Source organism: Jaculus jaculus, chromosome 6 (assembly GCF_020740685.1).
Source record: "Jaculus jaculus isolate mJacJac1 chromosome 6, mJacJac1.mat.Y.cur, whole genome shotgun sequence".
Lineage (NCBI taxonomy): Eukaryota > Metazoa > Chordata > Mammalia > Rodentia > Dipodidae > Jaculus > Jaculus jaculus.
In genome coordinates, this window is record NC_059107.1 from 35,616,431 (window position 1) to 35,639,134 (window position 22,704).

The 22,704-nt window shown below is 41.4% G+C and overlaps 1 protein-coding gene across 2 annotated transcripts in view; it reads left to right on the forward strand.

The window, feature by feature from the left end:
- Myot (myotilin) overlaps positions 1–19,611 on the forward strand; it is a 33,906-nt gene extending 14,295 nt beyond the window's left edge. For both annotated transcript variants that reach the window (XM_045152722.1, XM_004665094.2), the window contains exons 3-10: positions 3,912–4,086; positions 6,272–6,373; positions 9,971–10,020; positions 11,893–12,025; positions 14,477–14,684; positions 16,175–16,340; positions 18,008–18,141; positions 18,991–19,611. In XM_045152722.1, coding sequence (XP_045008657.1) covers positions 3,912–4,086; positions 6,272–6,373; positions 9,971–10,020; positions 11,893–12,025; positions 14,477–14,684; positions 16,175–16,340; positions 18,008–18,141; positions 18,991–19,163 — 1,141 coding nt within the window. In that variant the 3' untranslated portion in view covers positions 19,164–19,611. The remainder of the gene's footprint in view (positions 1–3,911; positions 4,087–6,271; positions 6,374–9,970; positions 10,021–11,892; positions 12,026–14,476; positions 14,685–16,174; positions 16,341–18,007; positions 18,142–18,990) is intronic.
- Positions 19,612–22,704: the final 3,093 nt, after the last annotated feature.

A 22,704-nucleotide genomic window follows, 5' to 3' on the forward strand; every position in this document is an offset into this window, starting at 1 on the left:
CTTACTTCTTGGCTGGTAGAAACCTCAGAGAATTAAGTCCGAGGTATCTCAGAAACTGTCTCATGGAAAATGCCTTGCTGCAGGCTTCCTGGCACATTCACTGAAACTCCTGCTAACTTTTCTGTCTTCTCTAGAGACTTCTCTGATATTAGATAGGGGAGGGGGAAAGGGCCCACAAAGCAGTGTGCAGAAATCTTAGTTTATATAAAAAGCAGAGATCCAGTCCTGGTGCTTATGACATCTGAAGTGGAAATAATGAACACATTCAGTGACTGAAGTAACTAAGCTAGTTTTTCTAGAAATTCTGTTATTGGTAATAATTCCAGAAAACAAGTTGATCTGACCACAGAAAGCCAACATGCAGAGAAACCTAAGTCCCTACTTTTAAAAGTCAAACTCAGGATGCTTAGAAACCTGCTAGAATCCTGTAGGTTGAACTATTTGAAATGTCTGATCATCAACCGCTCTAGACCTAGAAATTGTCATTGCTGTGGTCTTGATTAATATTTTTAAAGAATGCCTTCAAGAATTCAGAGTCCCACTTCCCTTCCTAAATCTCATGATAGCTTTCTTTTTTCTGGGTTTTTTTTTTTTGTTGTTGTTGTTGTTTTTTGAAGGTAGGGTCTCATTCTAGCCCAGGCTAACCTAGAACTCACAGCAATCCCTCTGGGACTAAAGGCATGCACTACTATGCCTGGCCATTATATCTTTCTTGGTTACATTTACTTCAGGTGATCATTTTCTACTATTTCCAAATTTCGCTTAACTATTCTATTGACAAATTCCATAAATATAAGCAACATATCATGATCATAACTCCCTCCCAAATTCCCCCTTCACTGAATCCATCCTTTTAGAGTCCCAAATTTCTTTTCTTTTTCTTTTTTTTTTTTTTGTGGGGGGGGAGGTTCAAGGTAATATCTCACTCTAGCTCAGGCTAACCTGGAGTTCACTATGTAATTTCAGGATGGCATGGAATTCACAGTGATCCTCCTACCTCTGCCTCCTGAATGCTGGGATTAAAGGTGTATGTCAACACGCCCAGCCCCAAGTATCTTATATAAGCAATTTAAATATAAAACATCTTACTCTTAGCTAATATTTCCCCAGTAAAATTCTGTTACCCCTATTCCAGAAAAGAAAATTATTAAACAGATATTCACACACACAGCCTCAACCATGTACCTAGCTCTGTGCAGAACTAAGAAGAGAAGACTGAAGGCAAAATAGGAAAAAAGAGAGAAGGCCTAGGAGGTCCCCAGACCAGAGATCAAAGGCCAAGCTTTAGCTGATACACTTCAACAACTGTAGAGAACTCTTTTAATCCCCCCATGGCTGCTTGATACCTGTTTGGAGCCTAGCCTTGGGGTCAAGAGCCATGAACATTTGTCTGTAATTCCTGCATCGTTAAGTTGGGCTCAAGTTGGCTGTCTTCCTAAGGAACCATTTTCATTCTGACCTAAGGAAGTTTGAAAGCTTTCTTTAACTTTGCATTCATCTAGCAAATGTTTTATTCAGTTGGTCAAGCCACACAGTGGAAATTGAAGGGAACTTTAATTCTAGTGACTCCTTCTAAAGAACTTGCTATGTGACTTTCAGCAAATGCTTAACCTGCTTGGTGATCCAGTTTTCTGACCTGTGGCAAAATTAATAATGTAGTCAATGATACACACACAGACACACTCCCTCCCCCCCTCCTCTCTCTCTCCTTGCAAATAAATAAAAAAATAAAGGACTGGAGATATGGTTAAAAGTTGCAAAGCCTAAAGGCCTGGGTTTAAGTCCCTAGTACCCACATAAAGCCAGATGCACAGAGTGGTACATGAATCTGGAGTTTGTTTGCAGAGGCAAGAAGCCCTGGCACACCCATTCTATTGCTCTCTCATGCTGTCTCTCTTTTTATCTCTCTGCTTACAAATAGATAATTTAAAAAAATAAAAAAGGCCAGGTGTAGCAGCTCACTGCTTTAATCCCAGCACTTGGGAGGCAGAAGTAAGAGGATTGCTGTGAGTTTGAGGACAGCCTGAGTATACATAGTGAATTCCAGGTCTGACTGAGCTAAAGCGAGACCTCACCTCAAAAAGAAAAAAGAAAAGAAAGTCAATAATAGGAAAACAAGACCTATAAAGCATAGTACAACTATAAAATTAGTTTATAAGTAAGAGCAGGTATCCTATCTAATATACCTGCCTGCTTAAGTAAGGATTCTGAGATCATTCACTGAGCTCAGAAACTGAGATAACACATATACCTGTGATTTCAGGGTTAGCTATCAGTAATAATACCTCTGGATTTGTATGTTAAATAATGGAAATCAAATTATCTGTTTCTACACCTCTTTAATGAGCATGTGTGACCTTCATAAAGATGATGATCATAATAGGCTATTATCATTTCATAAAGGAGATATATGAGATCATAGGTCCCAGGAAATTTTGTCACTTTGGGCCAGCAATTCGATCTGTTTATTTAAACACTTGTTTCGGCTCTTTACTTAATTAATGGAACAAATTGGAATTTAGCTAAGGATTAATATCACAAGGAAATCCAGAGACCTGAAATGTAAGGGGAATGTGGACTATCAGGTTTTTACAGTCAAAGCATCCACTTACTCAATGGACAGAACCACCCATGCTTTGTGTTAGTGGATATGCAGGGTCCCTATGTCTACAATCTACACTGGGATTCCAACCAAGTTCAGTCAAGCCACCAAAAGCCACCACTCAGAGGAGCTTTGTTTCCTCTTAGCTCACAAACCCTTTCACTGATCCCTGAATATATGTGGACGGGAACATTGTGAGCAAGAACAGACAAGGCTGTCTCATACATGGATAACTAGGGAACATTTATTGTGGCATCATAAAATGCTCACTAGGACAGTGGTCAGTTTCCTCATAGTAATAAGACTGATGTAAACCTCCCCAGGTGGAGTTCTAAATAAATAAACGAGGTTATAACAGAATAAAACACTCTGGAGTCTTAGTAAATAGATCTAAACTTACAGCACCCTCTTGTTGCTGCCCCTGCTTTCCATCAACGTCTGTGGAGAGATGTGGAAAGAGGCAAGAATACCTTAGAACAAAGTTTAGGAAAATTTGAAATAAGCACTTAAACTCTTCAAATGCTTTTCTAATGTGTAAGATTTTTCTAAATCCCTTTTCGTCAGTTACATTTCATTTTCCATCTTCCTCTAAGGATCCCTTTCTTGCTCTCAAAAAGCTCAGTTTGGCAATGTTGAAGAAACTGTCATGACTTCAAACATTACTTGTTATGTGGTGTGATACTTGGATTTTCTTGAATATAAAATTAACAGGAACTGGAAATTAATAGGAAAGCCAGAGCCTGTGGAAGTGGTAGAGTCTGTTCAAAGGGATGGAATATTCATGAGAGATGGTGGTGTGCTGGCCAGCATCTAACATTTGGCTTTAGAAGAAGAAGAAAAAAAAAAAAGTGATCATTTGCCAATTTTCCTGATATGAAACTTCCATAACTACCAACTGCAAACCATAATTTGTGATCACAGGTAGCTAAGAAGAGATTCTAAATATCAGCTCATTCAAGTCCAGGTGAGTCAGCTCATGCATGCCACTGCTTACCACCCACCCACCCACCAAGCGAGAAATTCAGTTCTAAGACTGGCAGGACTCTCAAGCTGCCCATTGGTCAGGCTCATTCTCACATTCTCTACGGATGATCTTCACAGAAGGTTTTTTTCATTCTCCTTTCCTTATATCTACATTCTTCCTCTGCCATGTAACCCAGGCAGTACCCATTCTTGTAAACTCCTGGATGGCTCTCAGGGCTACTAGTAATTCCAAGCTGTAAACTCAGTGTGTCTGCAGCTGGCTTGTAGAATGAAGTCAGTTCTATTTTTATTTTAATTTGAAAATCATTTTTCCCCCTTTGTAAAGCTATCAGCCATCTTCAGTTGGTCAACCTGTAAATGCCAACCCATCGCCAAGTGCAAGTGCCAAGGCCACACCCAGGACTCCTGACCATGAAATCCAAGGATCCAAAGAGGCTCTGATCCAAGACTTGGAGAGAAAGCTGAAATGCAAGGACACCCTTCTTCATAATGGAAATCAAGTAGGCAAGCTATTTTGTATACAAGGCCAATTCGGATTTCTAGGAGTTGTCTAATTCTGATAAGAAAGGTCTGAGGCTAAGGATATGGACCAGTAGCATCCCACTTGCCTAGTAAATGCAAGACCTTGAGTTTGATCCCCATCACCACAGAAAGAAAAGAAAACACTTCTGTCTAACGGACCAATGTCCATATAAGCAGCTAGGAACAGAACCACCTTTGTTCAAAAGTTATTGTTATTGTTATTTATTTATTTGCAAGGGGAGAGAGAGAGAGAAAATGGGCATGCCAGGGTCTCTAGCCACTGCCAATGAACTCCAGATGCATGTGCCACTTTGTGCATGTGGCTTTACATGGGTACTGGGGAATTGAACCCAGGTCATTAGGCTTTGCAAGCAAGTGCCTTAACTGCTGACCCGTCTTTCCAATCCCAGAATTACTTTTCTTTAAAAAAGAGGAGGGGCATTTGTGTGCTAGTCTACATTATTGGTTTTTCAGTAGGAAAATAATGAAACCAATGAAAAACATCATTCAAACTGATGTAATAAAAATTTCCCGCCAAATATCACCTTCTCATGAACCAGATGGGATGGCATAGGCCTATAACCCGAGCACTTGGTGGCAGGAGGAGGAGGTAGAAGCAGAAGTCTCAGAAGTTGGCAGTTAACCTTGGCTATACGGTGAGTTCAAGGTCAGCCTGGGCTACATGAGATCTTGTCTCATAAAAACAAAACTATAGAAAAGAAAATAAATAAATTTTGCTCTCCTATAAAAATGTCTGATGACCAAGTAACAAATAGGAAATATTGTCAGTAGAACTTTTTGTGCACTTTGGTGTATAATACTGAGAGAAAAAGAAATAATAGCTATAATTACCATGTAGTTTTACTACCCCATTACTTATCTTTGAAACAGCCTTGTATGCATTTAGCACGTCAGGCTCACTGCTCTCAATCAACAGTGCTTGTCGGCAGTTTTGCAGGGATTTTTAGCAAAAGTATTGCTGATATTAAGTGCAGTACCATATTCAAAAACAGAGGTCAGTACATGCAGAACAAAGAGGATGAAATTTCTCCTTACTAGGAAGAGCCTTGTCAAAAGGTGATTATGAGCCAGGCATGGTGGCGCACACCTTTAATCCCAGCACTCCGGAGGCTGAGGTAGGAGGATCGCTGTGAGTTTGAGGTCAGCCTGGGCCAGAGCGAGACCCTACCTTGAAAAACAAAACAAAACAAAAAAGGTGATTATGGGGCTGGGAAGATTGCTCAGTGGTTAAAGGCATTTCCTTTCAAAGCCTGCAGATCCAGGTTCAATCCCAAACTACACATGTAAGCCAGTTGAAAACAAATGATGCAAGCACCTGATGTTTGTTTTCTGTAGCAAGAAGCAAATACATTAAGTAAATTTTTTTTACAAAAGAAATGTGATGGGCTGGAGAGATGGCTTAGCGGTTAAGCGCTTGCCTGTGAAGCCTAAGGACCCCGGTTCGAGGCTCGGTTCCCCAGGTCCCACGTTAGCCAGATGCACAAGGGGGCGCACGCGTCTGGAGTTCATTTGCAGAGGCTGGAAGCCCTGGCATGCCCATTCTCTCTCTCTCCCTCTCTCTGTCTTTCTCTCTGTGTCTGTCGCTCTCAAATAAATAAATTTTTTAAAAAAACAGACTTTAAAAATATGTGATTAGGCCTGCTTTTCCTGGGATCAAAAAAATCTCAAGAGAAGGGCTGGAGAGACGGATTAGTGGTTAAGACGTTTGCCTGCAAAGTCACAGGACATCGGTTCAATTCTCCAGGACCTACCTAAGCCAGATGCACAAGAGGACGCACGATTCTGGAGTTTGGTTACAGTAGCTGGAGGCCCTGGCACTCTCTCTCTCTCTCTCTCTCTCTCTCTCCCTCTCTCAATCTCTGCCTCTTTCTCTCGCTCAAATAAATAAATAAATTAATTAAATTAAAAGATCTCAAAGGAGATTCTACTATAGATGAGAGAAGTGGCGTGCGCACGCACGCACGCACACACACACACACACACACAGAGGGAAGGCAAACGCTTTGAGTAGAAGAAAAGGTTCTTTAATAACTGTCGAAGGTATTTTAAGACAGAGTATACTTTGCAGGTCTGACTTAAAGTGATAGCTTTAAGATCTTTCTGTTCCAACACCTTTTCTGAACTGTCACCTCTGTGTTCCAGCGGCTGACCTACGAGGAGAAGATGGCCCGCAGACTGTTGGGACCACAGACGGCAGCGGCTGTATTTCAGGCTCAGAACAGTGACGCCCCAGATCTGCCACAGGTAAACTAAAATGATGGGAATGTGTGCCTTGGTGGGTTTTTTCTTTTTCAGACAGGGCTTCATTCTGTTGCCCCGGGTGCCCTCACACTGGCTCAAACTATCCTCCTGCTTCAGCCTCCTATGTGACTGGCACGCGTCTGGCTTGGAGCACTTCTATTTTTTGTAATCTTTAAGTGTCTGTGTTTCTAAATTGCATTAGCAAAAGAAGTCAGTCACTGCCTTTTTCCAATAGGTATATTACTACTATGACAGGTGGTGTGTGTGTCAGTAAAATCTTAACCAATTTTCTGGTATTTCAAAATGCCAAAAGATTAATGGTATTGCTTTTTATTTAGATACTTAAAGGTTAGAGAATTTGTGTTGGGAAGCTTTAGAGACATAGAAGTTCAAACACTACCCACGTAATAACTTTTTATCATGAGCTGTCAATCATATCAGTGATTTACATGAACTTGTGTGATGAGTGGAACATCCTGTTCATTTTGTCATGTTCCTAAATTTAACAGTGCTTCCTGGGAAACAAACAAAACCTCTTATGAGCAATGTCTCTCAGATTAACAAACGCATGTTTTCCAAGAAGAGATTAGCTTTATGGAGGGCATAAAATGAATAATGTACAGGCATGTCTCTGACCAGTTTAGCTTTAAACAAGTGACTTCACCCAAAGAGAAACATAGTGAGAGATGACTTATTTTGTCTTCCTTCTGTGATTACCTGTCATTCCCCTCTCACAGTCAATAAGAAGCTGAGCCACAGAGATGAAGCTGGGAACTCAAACTGCCAAATACAGAAAGCTGAAAATAAGATTTTTATTTGTGGCCTGGAGAGCTAGCTCAGAGGTTAAGGTGTTTGCTTGCAAAGCCAAACAACCTGGGTTCGCTTCCCCAATAAGATGCACAAAATGGTTCATTTGTAGTGGCTACAGGTCCTAGTGCACCTACACACACTCTCTCTAGCTCTCTATCTATATCTTCTTGCAAATAAATAAATTATATTATATTATATTTTTGTTCGTTAAATGCAGCTGAGTGTGGTGGCACATACTTTTAAACCTAGCATGCGGGAGGCTGAGGTATGAGGATCTCTGGCAATTAGAGGCTAGCCTGGGCCAAAGTGAGACCCTTCCTAAAAAAAACAAGCAACAAGGGCTAGGGAGATGGCTTAGTGGTTAAGATGCTTGTCTGTGAAGCCCCCATGTTCAACTTTCCAGATCCCATGTAAGTCAGATGTACAAGGTTATGAAAACACATGTGCATATGTGTGGCACATGTGTCTAGAGTTTGAATGCAGTGGTTGAAGGCCCTGGTGTGGCACTTCTCATTCTCTCTCTCTCTCTCTTAAAAAAAATACAAAAAATTTAAAAGAAGAACCAAGCAACAAGAAAAGTCAATTCTATTAAATGCAGGTAGATCTACCAAAAAGGTTGCAGCAGGTTCTGATGGAGCCAGAACTAGACTGTAGACACCAAAGATACAACCTGAATTTCTTTTGGGTGAGCTAACAGCTCATTCATTCCTTCAACAAGTGTTCACAGATCATGGGCTGTCCTGGACTCTGGACAAGGTTCAGGAAACTACAGCAAAAATAGATTCAATTCCATCTCTATGAGGAGGGACAGTTAATATTATAAATGCGCAGTATATAATTTCAAAGACAAAGGTTGATAGTTTTTCTCATTCATTCTCTTTTTATTATTTATTTGTGTGTGTCAGGGGGAATCACATGCTAGGGTCTCATCCTGCTACAAATGAACATGAGACATTTACACTACTTTTTGCATCCAGTGAGTGGCTGGGAAACTGAACCCATTCTAGCAGGCAAGCACCTTTAACCACTGAGCTATTCCCCAGCCCCTCATTTCATTGTTTAAAACCAGTAAAATGAAGATAATAGTACCAGGGAAAAAAATAGCAAAAGAAACATCATAACAAATCAAGAAAAGGTAATCTGATTGTTCTCTGCACTCAAAACATTATACCTAAATAATACAAGTGTCATCAAATTATGCTATAACTAAAATGTCCCATCTATGAATATATTAAAACTAAAGTAAGCACTTAACTTGAATATTTTGAGTTTTTTAGTTTAGTTTTAGATTAATTTTGAAAATTATAAATAGATGAATGGGTGAGTTGCTTTGATATTTAATTTAAAGAATCTTAAAGCTATCCAAAAATTGTTAATTTATGAACTTTTATTTATTTGTGCACATGTGGGTGGGTATGCCAGTGTCATTTGCTGCTACAAATGAATGCTCATCCAGCTTTAGGTAGGTGGCTTCAGATTTGAACCCAGGCCAGTACGCTTTGCAAGCAAGCAACTTTAACCACTAAGCCATCTCCCTAGCCTCAGGCTTATTCTAAAATGGCAAAACATATTGGTTGAAGAGATTCATACCAAAATAAATTTCTTTCTTTTTCTTTTTTTTTTTTTTTTTTGATTTTGTGAGGTAGGGTCTCAGTCTAGCCCACACTAACATGGAATACACTATGTAGTCTCAGGCTGGCCTCAAACTCACTCACAGGGATCCACCTACATCTGCCTCCTGAGTGGTGGGATTAAAGGTGTGCATCACCATGCCCGGCTCTAAAATAAAATTTTTGTACTCAGATTTTCTGTGTTCCTATACAGATGTACCATACATATTTGTACCAAGACTGTATTTTCCACTTTTGTATTTCCACTGGGCCAAGAATAGCAATATTTACACAAAATATGCACTAAATATTTACTCATACTTTTCATCAATCCCTGCTTTTGTTTTCAACTAGAAGTAACTTTCTGCTACTCTGATATAAATCGTAAGAGGTCAATATGCTTTTATTGAACAGAAAATAATTGATGCTTTTTCAAGGTTTTTAACCACTCTATCCAAATCTCTAGTGATATCCAACAGGATCGTGAGCCATGAGCTAAAAGGAGAAGTAGTTTCCATTCTAATTAATACGTGTTCACTGCTGTTGGTGCCAGTTTTGAGCAGTAAGCATAACACCCCCTGTCTACTGTCAGCACAAGTGACTTCATGTCTATTCCTGTTTTGCTAAAGGACAGCCTGTACTATGTTTCAAATATACCAGGGGACGCACCAACCTTTGTCACAAATTTGCCATCTGAAACATGAGCCACCATCAGTTGGTTACAAGCCCAGCTAATTTTCCTAAATAGTACCTGTGAAACTGTCCTCTGAATTCTGGAGATTCTTGCTAGAGAAGTTGTAGGTACTATTTGCTTTATTTTAACAAATATTTTTTATTTAATTTTGAGGAGAGCAAGAAAGAATGAACATGGGCATAGCAGAGCCTTTTGCTGTTGCAAAAAAAAAAAAAAATTCCAAATATATGCACCACTTTGTGCACCTGGCTTTATATGGGTACTGGGGAATTGAACCAGGGCCATCAGGCTTTGCAAGGAAGCACCTTTAACGTCTAAGCCATTTTCCAAACCCCTGTTTTCTCTATGTTCAGTGATGGTTATCCTAACCTAACCATAACTATAAGACTACAACCGGTAGAGAAATAAGCCTTTCAACTACTAAATTCTGCATCATTGGATAGTAACAGTCTCATGCTAACATTCTTACTTTGTTTTCACTTCAAGCAGCATAACTCAGAACATGCACGGCTGCAAGTTCCTACATCCCAAGTAAGGTAAAATTATTATTATTATTATTATTATTATTATTATTATTTTGCTTTTCAAGGTAGGGACTCACTCTAGTCCAGGCTGACCTGGAACTCACTATGTAGTCTCAGGGTGGCCTCAAACTCACGGTGATCTTCCTACCTCTGCCTCCCAAGTGCTGGGATTAAAGGTGTGCACCACCATGCCCGGCAGGTCAAATTATTTTTAATTTGAAAAGAAGCATGTATTTTGCTACCTGAAATATTTTCCACGAAAAATGTAATTTTTAAAAATTTTATGTATTTCAGAGAGAGAAAGTAACAGACAGAAAGAAAGAGAATATGGATGCACCAGGGCCTTCAGCTACTGCAAATGAACTCTAGATACATGCACCACCTTATGCATTTGGCTTATGTAGGCCCTGGGAAATCAAAACTGGGCCCTTTGGCTTTACAGACAAGGGCCTTAACCACTAAGCAAACTCTCCAGCTCTAAAAATGTAATATTTTATATGTGATCTCAAAGTTGACTATATTACCTCTTTAAAAACACAGTGTAAACTTTCCAATATCAAAGATATGACCAAAAATGTTATGTTAATTATGAGAGCTATCTCAGAAGCTTTTAAAACATTTTAGCCAAATAAATCAGGACTACATATCTATGTTAAACAACTTTTTCATGATAAGGGAAATCCAGTTCTAATAGTGGGTACACATTGAAAAAGAAAAGTTACCTAGTGAAGCCAGCATGACAAAACTACATAGTGAATTTCAGGTCAGCCTGGGCTAGAGTGAGATCCTACCCAAACAACCAAAAATAAAAATAAAAAGAGTTGGGCTGGAGAGATGGCTTAGTGAGTAAGGCGTTTGCCTGAAAAGCCAAAGGATCCCAGTTTGACTCTCCAGGACCCACAGAAGCCAGATGCACAAAGGGGTGCATGCATCTGGAGTTTGCAGTGGCTAGAGGCCCTGGTGCACCCATTCTCTCTCTCTCTCTCTCTCTCCCTCTCTCTCCCTTTTTCTCTCTCAAATAAATAAAATATTTTTTAAATTAAAAAAATAAAGAGTTGCACAATTTGTAACAGATGTTTCTAAATTGCTACATTTTATCAGCTTAAAATATTTTTGATAAATTTATTGACAACCTGCATACATACACACCTCCCATCACCCTCCTTTGCCCCCTTACCCCTTTCCTCCTCCACTGAACTGCCTCTTCTTTCAAACCAGTCCCTCTTCTATTTTGATGTCATCATTTTTTCCCTCCTCCACTCTCTACGAGAACTAGTAGGCCTTGCACAGGCAAGGACAGCCACTGTGAGGTCATGAATGCAGTGGCCACTTTGTGTCTGGAAGACAGCACTCCACAGCACTCTTCCCCATCCTTTGGCCCTTATATTCTTTCTGCCACCTCTTCCATAATGGTCCCTAAGCCTTGGAAGGTGTGATAGAGATGTCTCATCTAAAATGCTACTATTTCTTTTTTTTTTTATTTTTCTTTTTCCTTTTTTTTCTTTCTCTCTTTCTTTCTTTCTTTCTTTATTTTAGTTATTTTTTTGTTTGTTTCAAGGTAGGGTCTCACTCCAGTCCAGGTTAACCAATAATTCACTATGTAGTCTCAAGCTGGCCTTGAACTCATAGCAATCCTCCTACCTCTGCCTCCTGAGTGCTGGGATTAAAGGCATGTGCCACCACACCCAGCTAAATTGCGACATTCTTTAGTGGTCATCAAACATGCCACAGATAAATACATCCCCAAAGCCTGTCTCCATTGTTACCATCAGACCAAGCAATAGGCTATGGGCTTTCTAATGTAATGGCCAGAGTGTATTGTGGGAAAGGAAAAGCAATGGCATTTATGCACAATTATTATTAAATTATTTTTTTTTTTTGTAGAAGCAGGTCATCCTCAAGTGCAGATGCCAATGACCAGGATGCAATCCAGGAGAAATTCTACCCACCACGTTTCATTCAAGTGCCAGAGAACATGTCCATTGAGGAAGGAAGATTCTGTAGAATGGACTTCAAAGTAAGAGAAGTGGTTTTAAATGTTGGGGAAGGGGGAACAGGGACACTGGGATACTAAGTTTGGGGAAATGGCCTCTTTCTGCTTTATAGCTTGTTGCACAACTTGAAAAGTATTGTGCAAAATGAGCTAAGAATACAAATTCTGGAGCTAGGTTGACACAATTTCAAATCTTGGCTCTGCCACTTTGTAGCTGTGTAAACTTAGACAGGTCATTATCCTCTCTGTACTATTGTCTCCACATTTGTAAAGTGGGAATAACAACTAATATTTACCTTATAAAATTATGAGGATGAACCGAGTAAATAGAAATGAATAATGCTTACTGCTAGTGAAGGTGTCGCAACAGTAAGGTGTCTCTGTGCACCTAATTCTCCATCAACCAATGAAGGACACAGTGCTTTCTCTTCAGCTAAAACAGCTCTTTAGAAGAGGCCACATTTTAAAAGAAGATTTTTTAATTTATTTATTTACTTTTATTATTATTATTTTGGTTTTTTGAAGTAGGGTCTCACTCTAGCCCAGGCTGACCTGGAATCCACTATGGAGTCTCACGCTGGCCTCGAACTCACGGCAATCCTCCTACCTCTGCCTCCCGAGTGCTGGGATTAAAGGTGTGCGCCACTACGCCTGGCTCTCTTAATTTATTTTGAAGGAGAGAGAGTCTGGGTGCATCAGGGTCTCTTGCCGCTGCAGATGAACTCCAGATGCATAGGCCACTTTGTGCATCTGGCTTTAGAGGGTTACGTGGGTACTGAGGAACTGACTCTGAACCAATCTGTTTTAGAAGGAAGTACCTTTAACCACTGAGTCCTTCTCCCAGCTCAGAGACTACACTTTAAAAAATATGTGTTTTTATTGACAATTTTCATTCATGTATATACTGTATCCCGTCCCATTAACTTCTTTTGTCCTCCTTCCCTTGTCTGAATCCTTTCTTTCCAGTTAGTCCCTCGTCTATTTTGCTTTTCTTCCCTCCTCCATCATGCATGATGAAATGTTGACAAGCCCAGTATTATGCAGGTGTTGGACAGATAACGACAGTCATTGTGGGGTCATAAGTGCAATGGCCACTCATGTCTGGAAGGCAGCATGCAAAGTGCTCCTTATCCTCTGGCTCTTTTTTTTTTTTTTTTTTCTCCTCTTCTACAATGTTCCCTGAACCCGGGAGGGCACAACTATACTTGTGTCATGCAGGTGTGTGTGTACATTTGGGTATGGGTGCACGTGCAGCCAGGGTCAATATCGGGAGTCTTCCACAGTTGCTCACCTTATTATTTGAGACAAGGTCTCCTAACTAACTAGCCAGTGAGCTCCAGGGGTTTCCTGTCCGCACCTCCTCAGCACTGGGATGATAGGTGCACACTACCATGCCTGACATTGTACAGGGAGTACTGGGGGTCCAAATTCAGATCCTCACGTGTGCACGGCAAGCACTTTACCCGCTGAGCCATTTCCCCAACCTTGAGACTACATTTTTATTGTCTTCATTTCTCATAAGATGTTTCTCTAGATTTCTTGTCAATGAAAGCTACTGCCAAGGTGCATATACAGACAGTTCAAGAACTGCCACTTAGGGTCTGGGAAGATGTTCAATTAGTGCCATGTTTGCCTTATTTATTTGAGAGAGAGAGAGAAAGAGAGAGAGAGAGAGAGAATGGGTGCTCCAGGGCCTTCAGCCACTGCACACAAACTCCAGATGCATGCGCCCCTTTGGGCATCTGGCTTGCATGGTCCCTGGAGAATCGAACTGGGGTCCTTAGGCTTCACAGGCAAGCCACTTAACAGCTAAGCCATCTCTCCAGCCCTTTCACACTTCTTATAGTGAAGAACCATACGCAGTAATGCTGATGAGCCTTGGCAATGCATGATTGGTTACTTCTGTCTCCAGGCAGGACAGGATTCCAAGAGGAGGCAGGGGGAAGGAGGCTGGAGGGCATTGATCAGCCTGCTGCACATAGTCCTTGCTTCTCTTTTCTCTAGTTCTCCTTCACTACCTCCTATGGGGCTTCAAGGCTGTTCTCATGCACATGGACACATAGCTGTTTTCTCCCTTCTATGATGGCCCTTATCACCCAGGCTGACCTAGAACTCACAGTGATCCTTCTACCTCAGTCTCCTGAGTGCAGGGATTAAAGGTGTGAGCCATCATGCCCAGTTTTTCTTTTTGAATTTTTATTGATTTATTTGTGCATGCACATGCAGACGTGTGTGTGTGTGTGTGTGTGTGTGTGTGTGTGTGCCAGGATTTCTTGCAGCTGCAAACAAATGCCAGACACACACACCACTTTGCAGACAGCTGTACATGGGAGCTGGGGAATTGAATCCATGCCATCATGCTCTGCAAGCGAGTGTCTGTGACCACTGCTGTCTGCTTTCCATCTTCAAACACAAACCCAGGTCACTGGTAAGCTGTTAACGTGAGTGGAAAGAGTGCTGCATTTCTGTCTGCAGGTGAGCGGGCTGCCGGCCCCGGATGTGTCATGGTATCTAAACGGGAGGCCAGTGCAGTCGGATGAACTGCACAAAATGATAGTGTCGGAGAAGGGCTTTCACTCGCTCATCTTTGAAGTGGTCAGAGCGTCAGACGCAGGCGCTTACGCATGTGTGGCCAGAAACAGGGCCGGGGAGGCCACCTTCACCGTGCAGCTGGACGTCCTTGGTAAGCCTCCCCAGAAACCCTTCAAATGCAGCAGTTTGAGGAGGAAATGTGGTTTATTTATCTTATATATTTATTTATTTGTGTTTGTGTGTGAGAGAGAGAGAGAGAGAGAGAATGAATATAGGTGTGCCAGGGCATCTTACCTCTGCAAACGAACTCCAGAGACACGCACCATTGTGTGCATCTGGCTTTACGTTGAAACTGCAGGCTTTGCAAGGAAGTATATTTGACCACTGAGCCATCTTCCCAGCCCAGGAAAATCCACTTAAGCCCTCTGAATTTCTTTTATTTTATTTTTTTTCCGAGGTAGGGTCTCACTCTCTCCCAGGCTGACCTGGAATTCGCTATGTAGTCTCAGGCTGGCCTCAAACTCACAGCAATCTTCCTGCCTCTACGGTATATAGTGAGGGGACACGCATGCATGCACACGTGCACACACACACATGCCTGAGAACTTGGTGGGCATCTATCTAGTCTCTTTCTTTCTCTTTCAGAAAAGCCCAGTTAACAGTATTATTCCTTAATTTCTCCTTTCTTTTTTCCCTTGTTAGCTGTCAGGGAGTCATAATAATTACTGTGTATAGTGCTATCCATTTTCAAGGTTATCTTTTCATTTATTATCTAAGTTGTTCCTCAAACAGTTATTTTACACGATGGGCTCATTAGTCACTACCTTGCTTGCTGTCAGTTCTAGTTACAGAGGATGGATCCGAGGCCCAGAGAAACTGAGCAAATTTCTCCAACTGAATGTGGCTTGTGAAACCAATAGAGATGTTTTTAGTAGTGCTGGGATGAGACCCACAGCTGTGTGCATGACAGGGAAAGACTCTAGGGCTAAGTTACACCCTATAATAGAGAATTCAAACCACAGAGGTGTTTAATAATGCCGGGGATCCAACCCACAGCCTCATACATAATAGTAAATGTTCTTAGAGTTCCCATGATGCAGAATTCAAACCCGAACTGTATGGTCCTCTTTCCACTATGCATGTTGCTTCCCAATGATGAGATGACTTAAAATTCTTAAACACAACATGGTTATAAATTCAACAAATCGGGCTGGAGAGATGGCTTAGCGGTTAAGTGCTTGCCTGTGAAGCCTAAGGACCCCGGTTCGAGGCTCGGTTCCCCAGGTCCCACGTTAGCCAGATGCACAAGGGGGCGCACGCGTCTGGAGTTCGTTTGCAGAGGCTGGAAGCCCTGGCGTGCCCATTCTCTCTCTCTCCCTCTATCTGTCTTTCTCTCTGTGTCTGTAGCTCTCAAATAAATAAATAAAAATAAAAAATTTTAAATTCAACAAATCATTATCTTACCATTCACGAACTCTGAATATCATAAAATAATAATGTGGGTGGCCGTATTTTGAACTAAAAGCAAAATTTTCCAATCCTGCTGTTGCTTTTTAAAGCTTTCATGTCACCATACAAATTTCATAATATTTTGCTTTAACTTCATAATCGTTTTTTATTGGATTTCTTGCTAACATGCAGCAAAGGAACATAAAAGAGCACCGATGTTTATCTACAAACCACAGAGCAAAAAAGTTTTTGAGGGAGACTCTGTGAAATTTGAATGCCAGATCTCAGCTATACCTCCACCAAAGCTTTTCTGGAAGAGGAATAATGAAATGGTTCAGTTCAACACTGACCGGATAAGGTAAGACAAGGATTTCTACACTTACCTAAAGTGTATTGGGATGAATTCAGTTATATTTTAACACACATTGTAAATATATATTAGGGGCTGGGAAGATGGTTCAGCAGCTAAAGGTGGTTGCTTGCAAAGCCTGTGGTTTGGGATTGATTCCCAAGGACCCACAAAAAATGATGCAAGCATCTGGTGTTCATTTGCATCAAGCAGTAGGAGACTCTGGTGCCTCCTCCCCACACACACATGTGGAAATAAATAAAATTTTTAAAATAAATGTACATTAAATTATTAAATTGAGATCTATTATATGTATGTGTCTGTGTGTATCAGAATTCACTAATCATAAAATGAAGACATAAGGTAAGCCTAGGATTTGTCTTTTTTAAATTGATTTTTTTAGCCTGGTGTAGTGGCACACGCCTTTAATCCCGGCACTATGGAGGCTGAGGCAGGAAGATTGCCATGAGTTCAAGGCCAGCCTGAGACTTCAGAGTGAATTTCAGGTCAACCTGGGCTAGAGCAAGAACCTACCTTAAAAAAAAAAGAAAGAAAAAATTATTTATGAGAGAGCATGAGCGCACCAAGATCTCTGCAAATGAACTCCATGCACATGCACCACTTTGTGCATCTGGCTTTACCTGGGTATTGGGGAATCAGAACAAGGTGTGAGAATTTGCAAGCAAGCATCTTTAACCACTGAGCCATCTCTCCAGCCCCTAGGATTTATCTTTTTATTGACAATAAAGAAAGATGGCTCCAGGAAATAAATGATATAGAAAAGAGGATGGTTTAGAGAAGGGGAGACAAGAGAGAGAGAGTTGCTAGGGATTCAACACAGGCTCTTGTGCACACAAGGCAATCACTCTAACCACAAGCTACACCTCCGCCCCCAAAACCAAGATATGTAACTCAAACAAACTAAAAAAGCTACTGAGCAAGAAGTAAATCCAGCTTGGGATTTTTTTTTTTTTTTAGGTAGGGCATAGCTCTAGCCCAGGCTGACCTGGAGTTCACTATGTTGTCTCAGGGTGGCCTTGAAGTCATGGTGATTCTCCTACCTCTGCCTCCTGAGTGCTAGGATTAAAGGTATTGCACCACCACGCCCACAGCTTGGAATTTTAAAAAATATTTATTTTTATTTGAGACAGAGAAACGGAGAGAGAGAAAGGGAGAGAATGGGCATGTTAGGGCCTCCAGCCACTGTAAATGAACTCCAGATATCTGTGCCACCTTGTGCATCTGGCTTACATGGAACCTGGATAATTGAACCTGGTCCCTTAGGCTTCACAGGCATGCACCTTAACCATTAAGCAATCTCCCCAGCCCCCACAGCTTGGAATTTTTTTAATTATTTATTTATTTATTTGAGAGCAACAGACACAGAGAGAAAGACAGATAGAGGGAGAGAGAGAGAATGGGCGCGCCAGGGCTTCCAGCCACTACAAACGAACTCCAGACGCGTGCGCCCCCTTGTGCATCTGGCTAACGTGGGACCTGGGGAACCGAGCCTCGAACCGGGGTCCGTAGGCTTCACAGGCAAGCGCTTAACCGCTAAGCCATCTCTCCAGCCCCAGCTTGGAATTTTTAACAGCTTTTTCTTCTATGTCTGATTATGAAGGGCAGAGATATCACTTAAACCTCACAAAATATTAACTCCTGGGCTCCAATTTCAGCTTATATCATGATGACGCTGGCAGGGTAACTTTACTGATTAAAGATGTCAACAAGAAAGACGCTGGGTGGTACACGGTGTCGGCAGTGAATGAAGCGGGAGTGACGACGTGTAACACGAGATTAGACGTGACAGGTACGCCACTCTGCCGGCGGGAAGGAACCAGAAATGTACATCTCAGCATTGCATGAGAGCCACTTGAGGGATTTTTCTCTGTAATAATTTTCCCCCACCTCCATTTTCCTGCTTGTTCATGAACATCAAGTTTAATCAATTTGTTAAAACAAATTTTTAAAACTTTTTTTATTGATGACTTCCATAATTATAGACAATAAACCATGATAATTCTCTCCCCTCTCCCACTTTCCCCTTCACAAATCCACTGTCCATCATATCCCCTCTCCCTCTCAAGTAGGCTCTCTTTTATTTTGAAATCATCATCTTTTCTCCTATTATGTTCTTTTCTCCTATTAAGTTCTTGTGAGGTAGAGCTAGGCACTGTGAGTTCATGGATATCAAGGCTAATTTCTGTCTTACCAATTGCTTTGTAAGTAGTCCTACCCTCCTTTGGCTCTTACATTGTTTCTGCCACCTCTTCTGCAATGCACCCTGAGTCTTGGAAGATATGATAGGGATATTTCATTGTGGAATACTCTTCTGTTACTTCTCGACACTATGGTGCCTTTTGGATCATCCCAGTGGTCACTGCCATCTGAAATGAGAAGCTTCTCTAACAAAAAGTGAGAGGAACTTTATTTTATTTTATTTGTTTGTTTGAGAGAGAGAGAGAGGCAGATAGAGAGAGAATGGGCACTCCAGGATGTCTAGCCACTGCAAATGAACTCCAGATGCATGTGCCCCTATGTGCATCTGACTTATGTGAATACTAGGAAATTAAACCTTAGTCCTTAGGCATCTCAGACAAGTGCCTTAACTGCTAAGCCCTACAACAACTTTTCTGAATAAACTTTCATTTGATTTCAGCTCGTCCAAACCAAACTCTTCCAGCTCCTAAGCAGCTGCGTGTTCGACCAACATTCAGCAAATACTTAGCACTGAATGGGAAAGGTTTGGATGTAAAGCAAGCTTTTAACCCTGAAGGAGAGTTTCAGCGCCTGGCAGCTCAATCTGGACTCTACGAAAGTGAAGAGCTTTAATAAATTCACCAACACTGGAAATTACAACAACACTCTTAGCAATATATCTGATGCCTTGTGAAATAAATCCCTATCTGTCTTAACAGATCATGGCTTTACTTAGGTAATATAACTAATATACATTATAATACCATTTATCCTTGGACTCTGGCACATTCTACTTCTCTGATTTGTGAAGCCTCCAGTGAACTGGATTTATGGATGTGTATTGTAGAAAACTGTCTTAAAATGCAGGATCTTGACATTTAGGTCATACACATTTAACAAGGTTACAGGTTATGAAACCGGTAACTTGAAAACCTTGAGACTTGCAGTAGGGTTTACAGAGAGTGCTTAATACAATTGTTTTATCTGCTTTCTCTGGTAGGAATACTAACATGATATGGATTATCTGAGTGTTCCAAAACCTTCTGTCAAAAGAGAATAAAATTCAAATAGTTCAAATAGACTGTCTCCTTGTCACAAAAGTCCAGATCTTGACCATGAGACTTCTGGTGTTGATACGTGAACAACCCTATGAGTGGCCAATTCCATAAAGACCATGATCTGGTTCCCAAGAGCAGAGAGATGCTCGTGGCTCTGGGTGAAGCTCTCTTCCTGTGACTGGGGCTTCATAGGCAACCACAGCAACATCAGTCACAACTCATCTCTTCCAATTCTGTGGTCTGTGTTAAGAAAATAGAAACAGTCTCTAAAAGCCATCTTTGAATTTTTGTATTTAATGTAAATTTCCATACTATATTTGGATGGTTTTTCTCCCATGATTTCAAGGTCAAGTAACCTGTTCTACTAGTCAGTGTACTTATTTTTAAGGCAGTGTCTCACTTTAGACAAGGCTAGGCTTGGAACTCATGGCAATTCTCCTGTCTCAGCCTCCTGAGTGCTGGGTCACCATGCCTGACTTAGACAATATATATTTATGAGCCCCTGAGAGTTCAAAATCACAAAGGCAAAAATCTTTCTGCTAAATCCTCTTAAGCTAGGACAGTAGTATTTTCTTCATCATAAGCCATTAGTCCACTGGCCATGGGTCTTTTCCTCAGCATCTTGCATTCCTGTTATCAAAAATAGCTTTCAGCCCTCACTCCTGTATGGCCTAGTTTTGCTTTATATCCGCATGTACAATAGTGTTTACCAGCATGTTCTCCACCTCTTTCAGGGAAATAACAAGAATGGCTTTAACTTTTTTTCTTTCAACCGCTGACGCAAATGCTCAGTGACTTTCTTTGCAGGCTACCCTTGGGACTTTGGACAGAATTCCATTTTCTATTTCTTTTCAGTGCCATAAGAATCCCTCTCCTTATATCCTGGCAGACCTGGGATTTCTTCATTTATAACCCAAGTTCTTTGGCTTTTTCTACAGCTTGTCTATGTGGGGGTTTGAATGTGAAGTGTCCCCCATAAGCCTCATGTGAATAACCCTCCTACTCAGTCCTCAGTCAGTGGCAGTTTGGGAGGTGGAGCCTTGCTGGAGGAGGCGTGTCACTTATGGCAAGCCTCGGGATGTTATAGCCCATGCCCACCCCTTGCCAGAGCCAACTTACTTGCCCTTTGGCTTTAAGTGGGTGCTAGGGACTTGATCTTGGGCTGGCAGGCTTTGTAAGCAAGCTCCTTTAACCACTGATCCATCTCCCATTCCAGGTTTCTATCCTTTTGTAATTACCCAGTCTGTGGTACTCAGTTATAGCAATAGAAAACAGAAAAAACTAGCTTTGTATTGTGCATATATATATTTTTTTTTTTGGTTTTTCTCTCTCCCAGTAGGATGTAAACTCCTTGAAGACTGGGGCCTTGACTTTATTCTCTCCTATATTCTAACTGGATACTCTCTCCAAGCTACTCCAGAGGTCCCAAGCTTCCCCTTCCTCCCTCTCCCTCACACAAAGTCATCACATCTTGACTTTTGCAGTCATCACTCCCTTGCTCTCTTTTTTTTTTTTTAATATTTTTTTGTTCATTATTTATTTATTTATTTGAGAGCAACAGACACAGAGAGAAAGACAGATAGAGGGAGAGAGAGAGAATGGGCGCGCCAGGGCTTCCAGCCTCTGCAAACGAACTCCAGACGCGTGCGCCCCCTTGTGCATCTGGCTAACATGGGACCTGGGGAACCGAGCCTTGAACTGGGGTCCATAGGCTTCATAGGCGAGCGCTTAACCGCTAAGCCATCTCTCCAGCCCTCCCTTGTTCTCTTAATAGTCCTATTCAGCATGACTTATGTCTAAACTCTGAAGCTTAATTCTCCCTTTAAAAATATACATGTGTAGACCGGGTATGGTGGCGCATGCCTTTAATCCCAGCACTGGGGAGGCAGAGGTAGGAGGATCGCTGTGAGTTAGAGGCCACCCTGAGACTCCATAGTGAATTCCAGGGCAGCCTGAGCTAGAGTGAAACCCTACCTCAAAAAATAAATAAATAAATAAAAATATACATGTGTGTGAACGTGTGTGTATGTATGTGTGTGTGTGTGTGTACGCATGTGTGTGTTTGTGTGTGTGTGTGTGCGTGTGTGTTGCTATGGATCAGACCCAAGGCTTTGCATATGTTAGACAATCACTCTACCACTGAGATACAGCTCTATCACTTGAATTCACTTTGTAGCCCAGGTTGGCCTTAAATGCTTTGATCTGCCTGCCTCTGCCTTAGGAGAGCTGATATTGGGGGAATTTGCAACCACACAAGGCAAAAGAGATATGCATCTCCCTGTCGTTTCTCACATGCCCTTCACTGGTGTCTTGCTCTACCTTTTCCAGTATCACTTAGTTCTGGAAACACTAGATTGTTCCACTTGGATCAGAGACTTGCTCACACCTAGATTTTGCAGGCCACATTCCCTTGCAAACCACACTGTTCTGTTTTCTGCATTTTCCATGAATGAATCGTAGGCTTATGGGTTTGATCCTATCCAGGTTATGATTTTAGAGTCATAGTCTTTTACATGTAACACGTGATATCGGATATTTTTTTGCTGTGGATGATGTTGACAATAACTGACTCACTAAGTACAAGTTCCAAAGTTGAGATTTTAGTTTTTCACTCTTTGGTTAGTAGATAGGATTCTTTCTTAAATTTCTGTACTAACATTTTTTTTAGGGGGGGTATGGTTACATATGTGTGTGCTGTGCATGTGTGAAGAAGCCAAAGGTCAACTTTAGGGGTCATTCCTTGGGTACTGTCCATCATTTGTTGAGACAAGGCCTCTCATTGGCTTGGAATTTGCCAAGTAAGCTAGCCTGGCTGGCCAGTGAGTCCCCGGGGTCCACTTGTGTCCACCTCTCTAGCACTGCAGTAACAAGTGGGCACCACCAGGCCCAACTTTTTTTTCGAATATATTTTATTTATTTGAGAGAGAGAGAGAGAGAGAGAGAATGGGCATGCCAGGGCCTCCAACCACTGCAAACGAACTCCAGATACATGCGCCCCCTTGTTCATCTGGCCTACACGGGTCTTGGAGAGTTGAACCAGGATCCTTTTGCTTTGCAAGCAAATACCTTAACTGCTAAGCCATCTCTCCAGCCCCCAACTTTTTTTTTAGTATTTT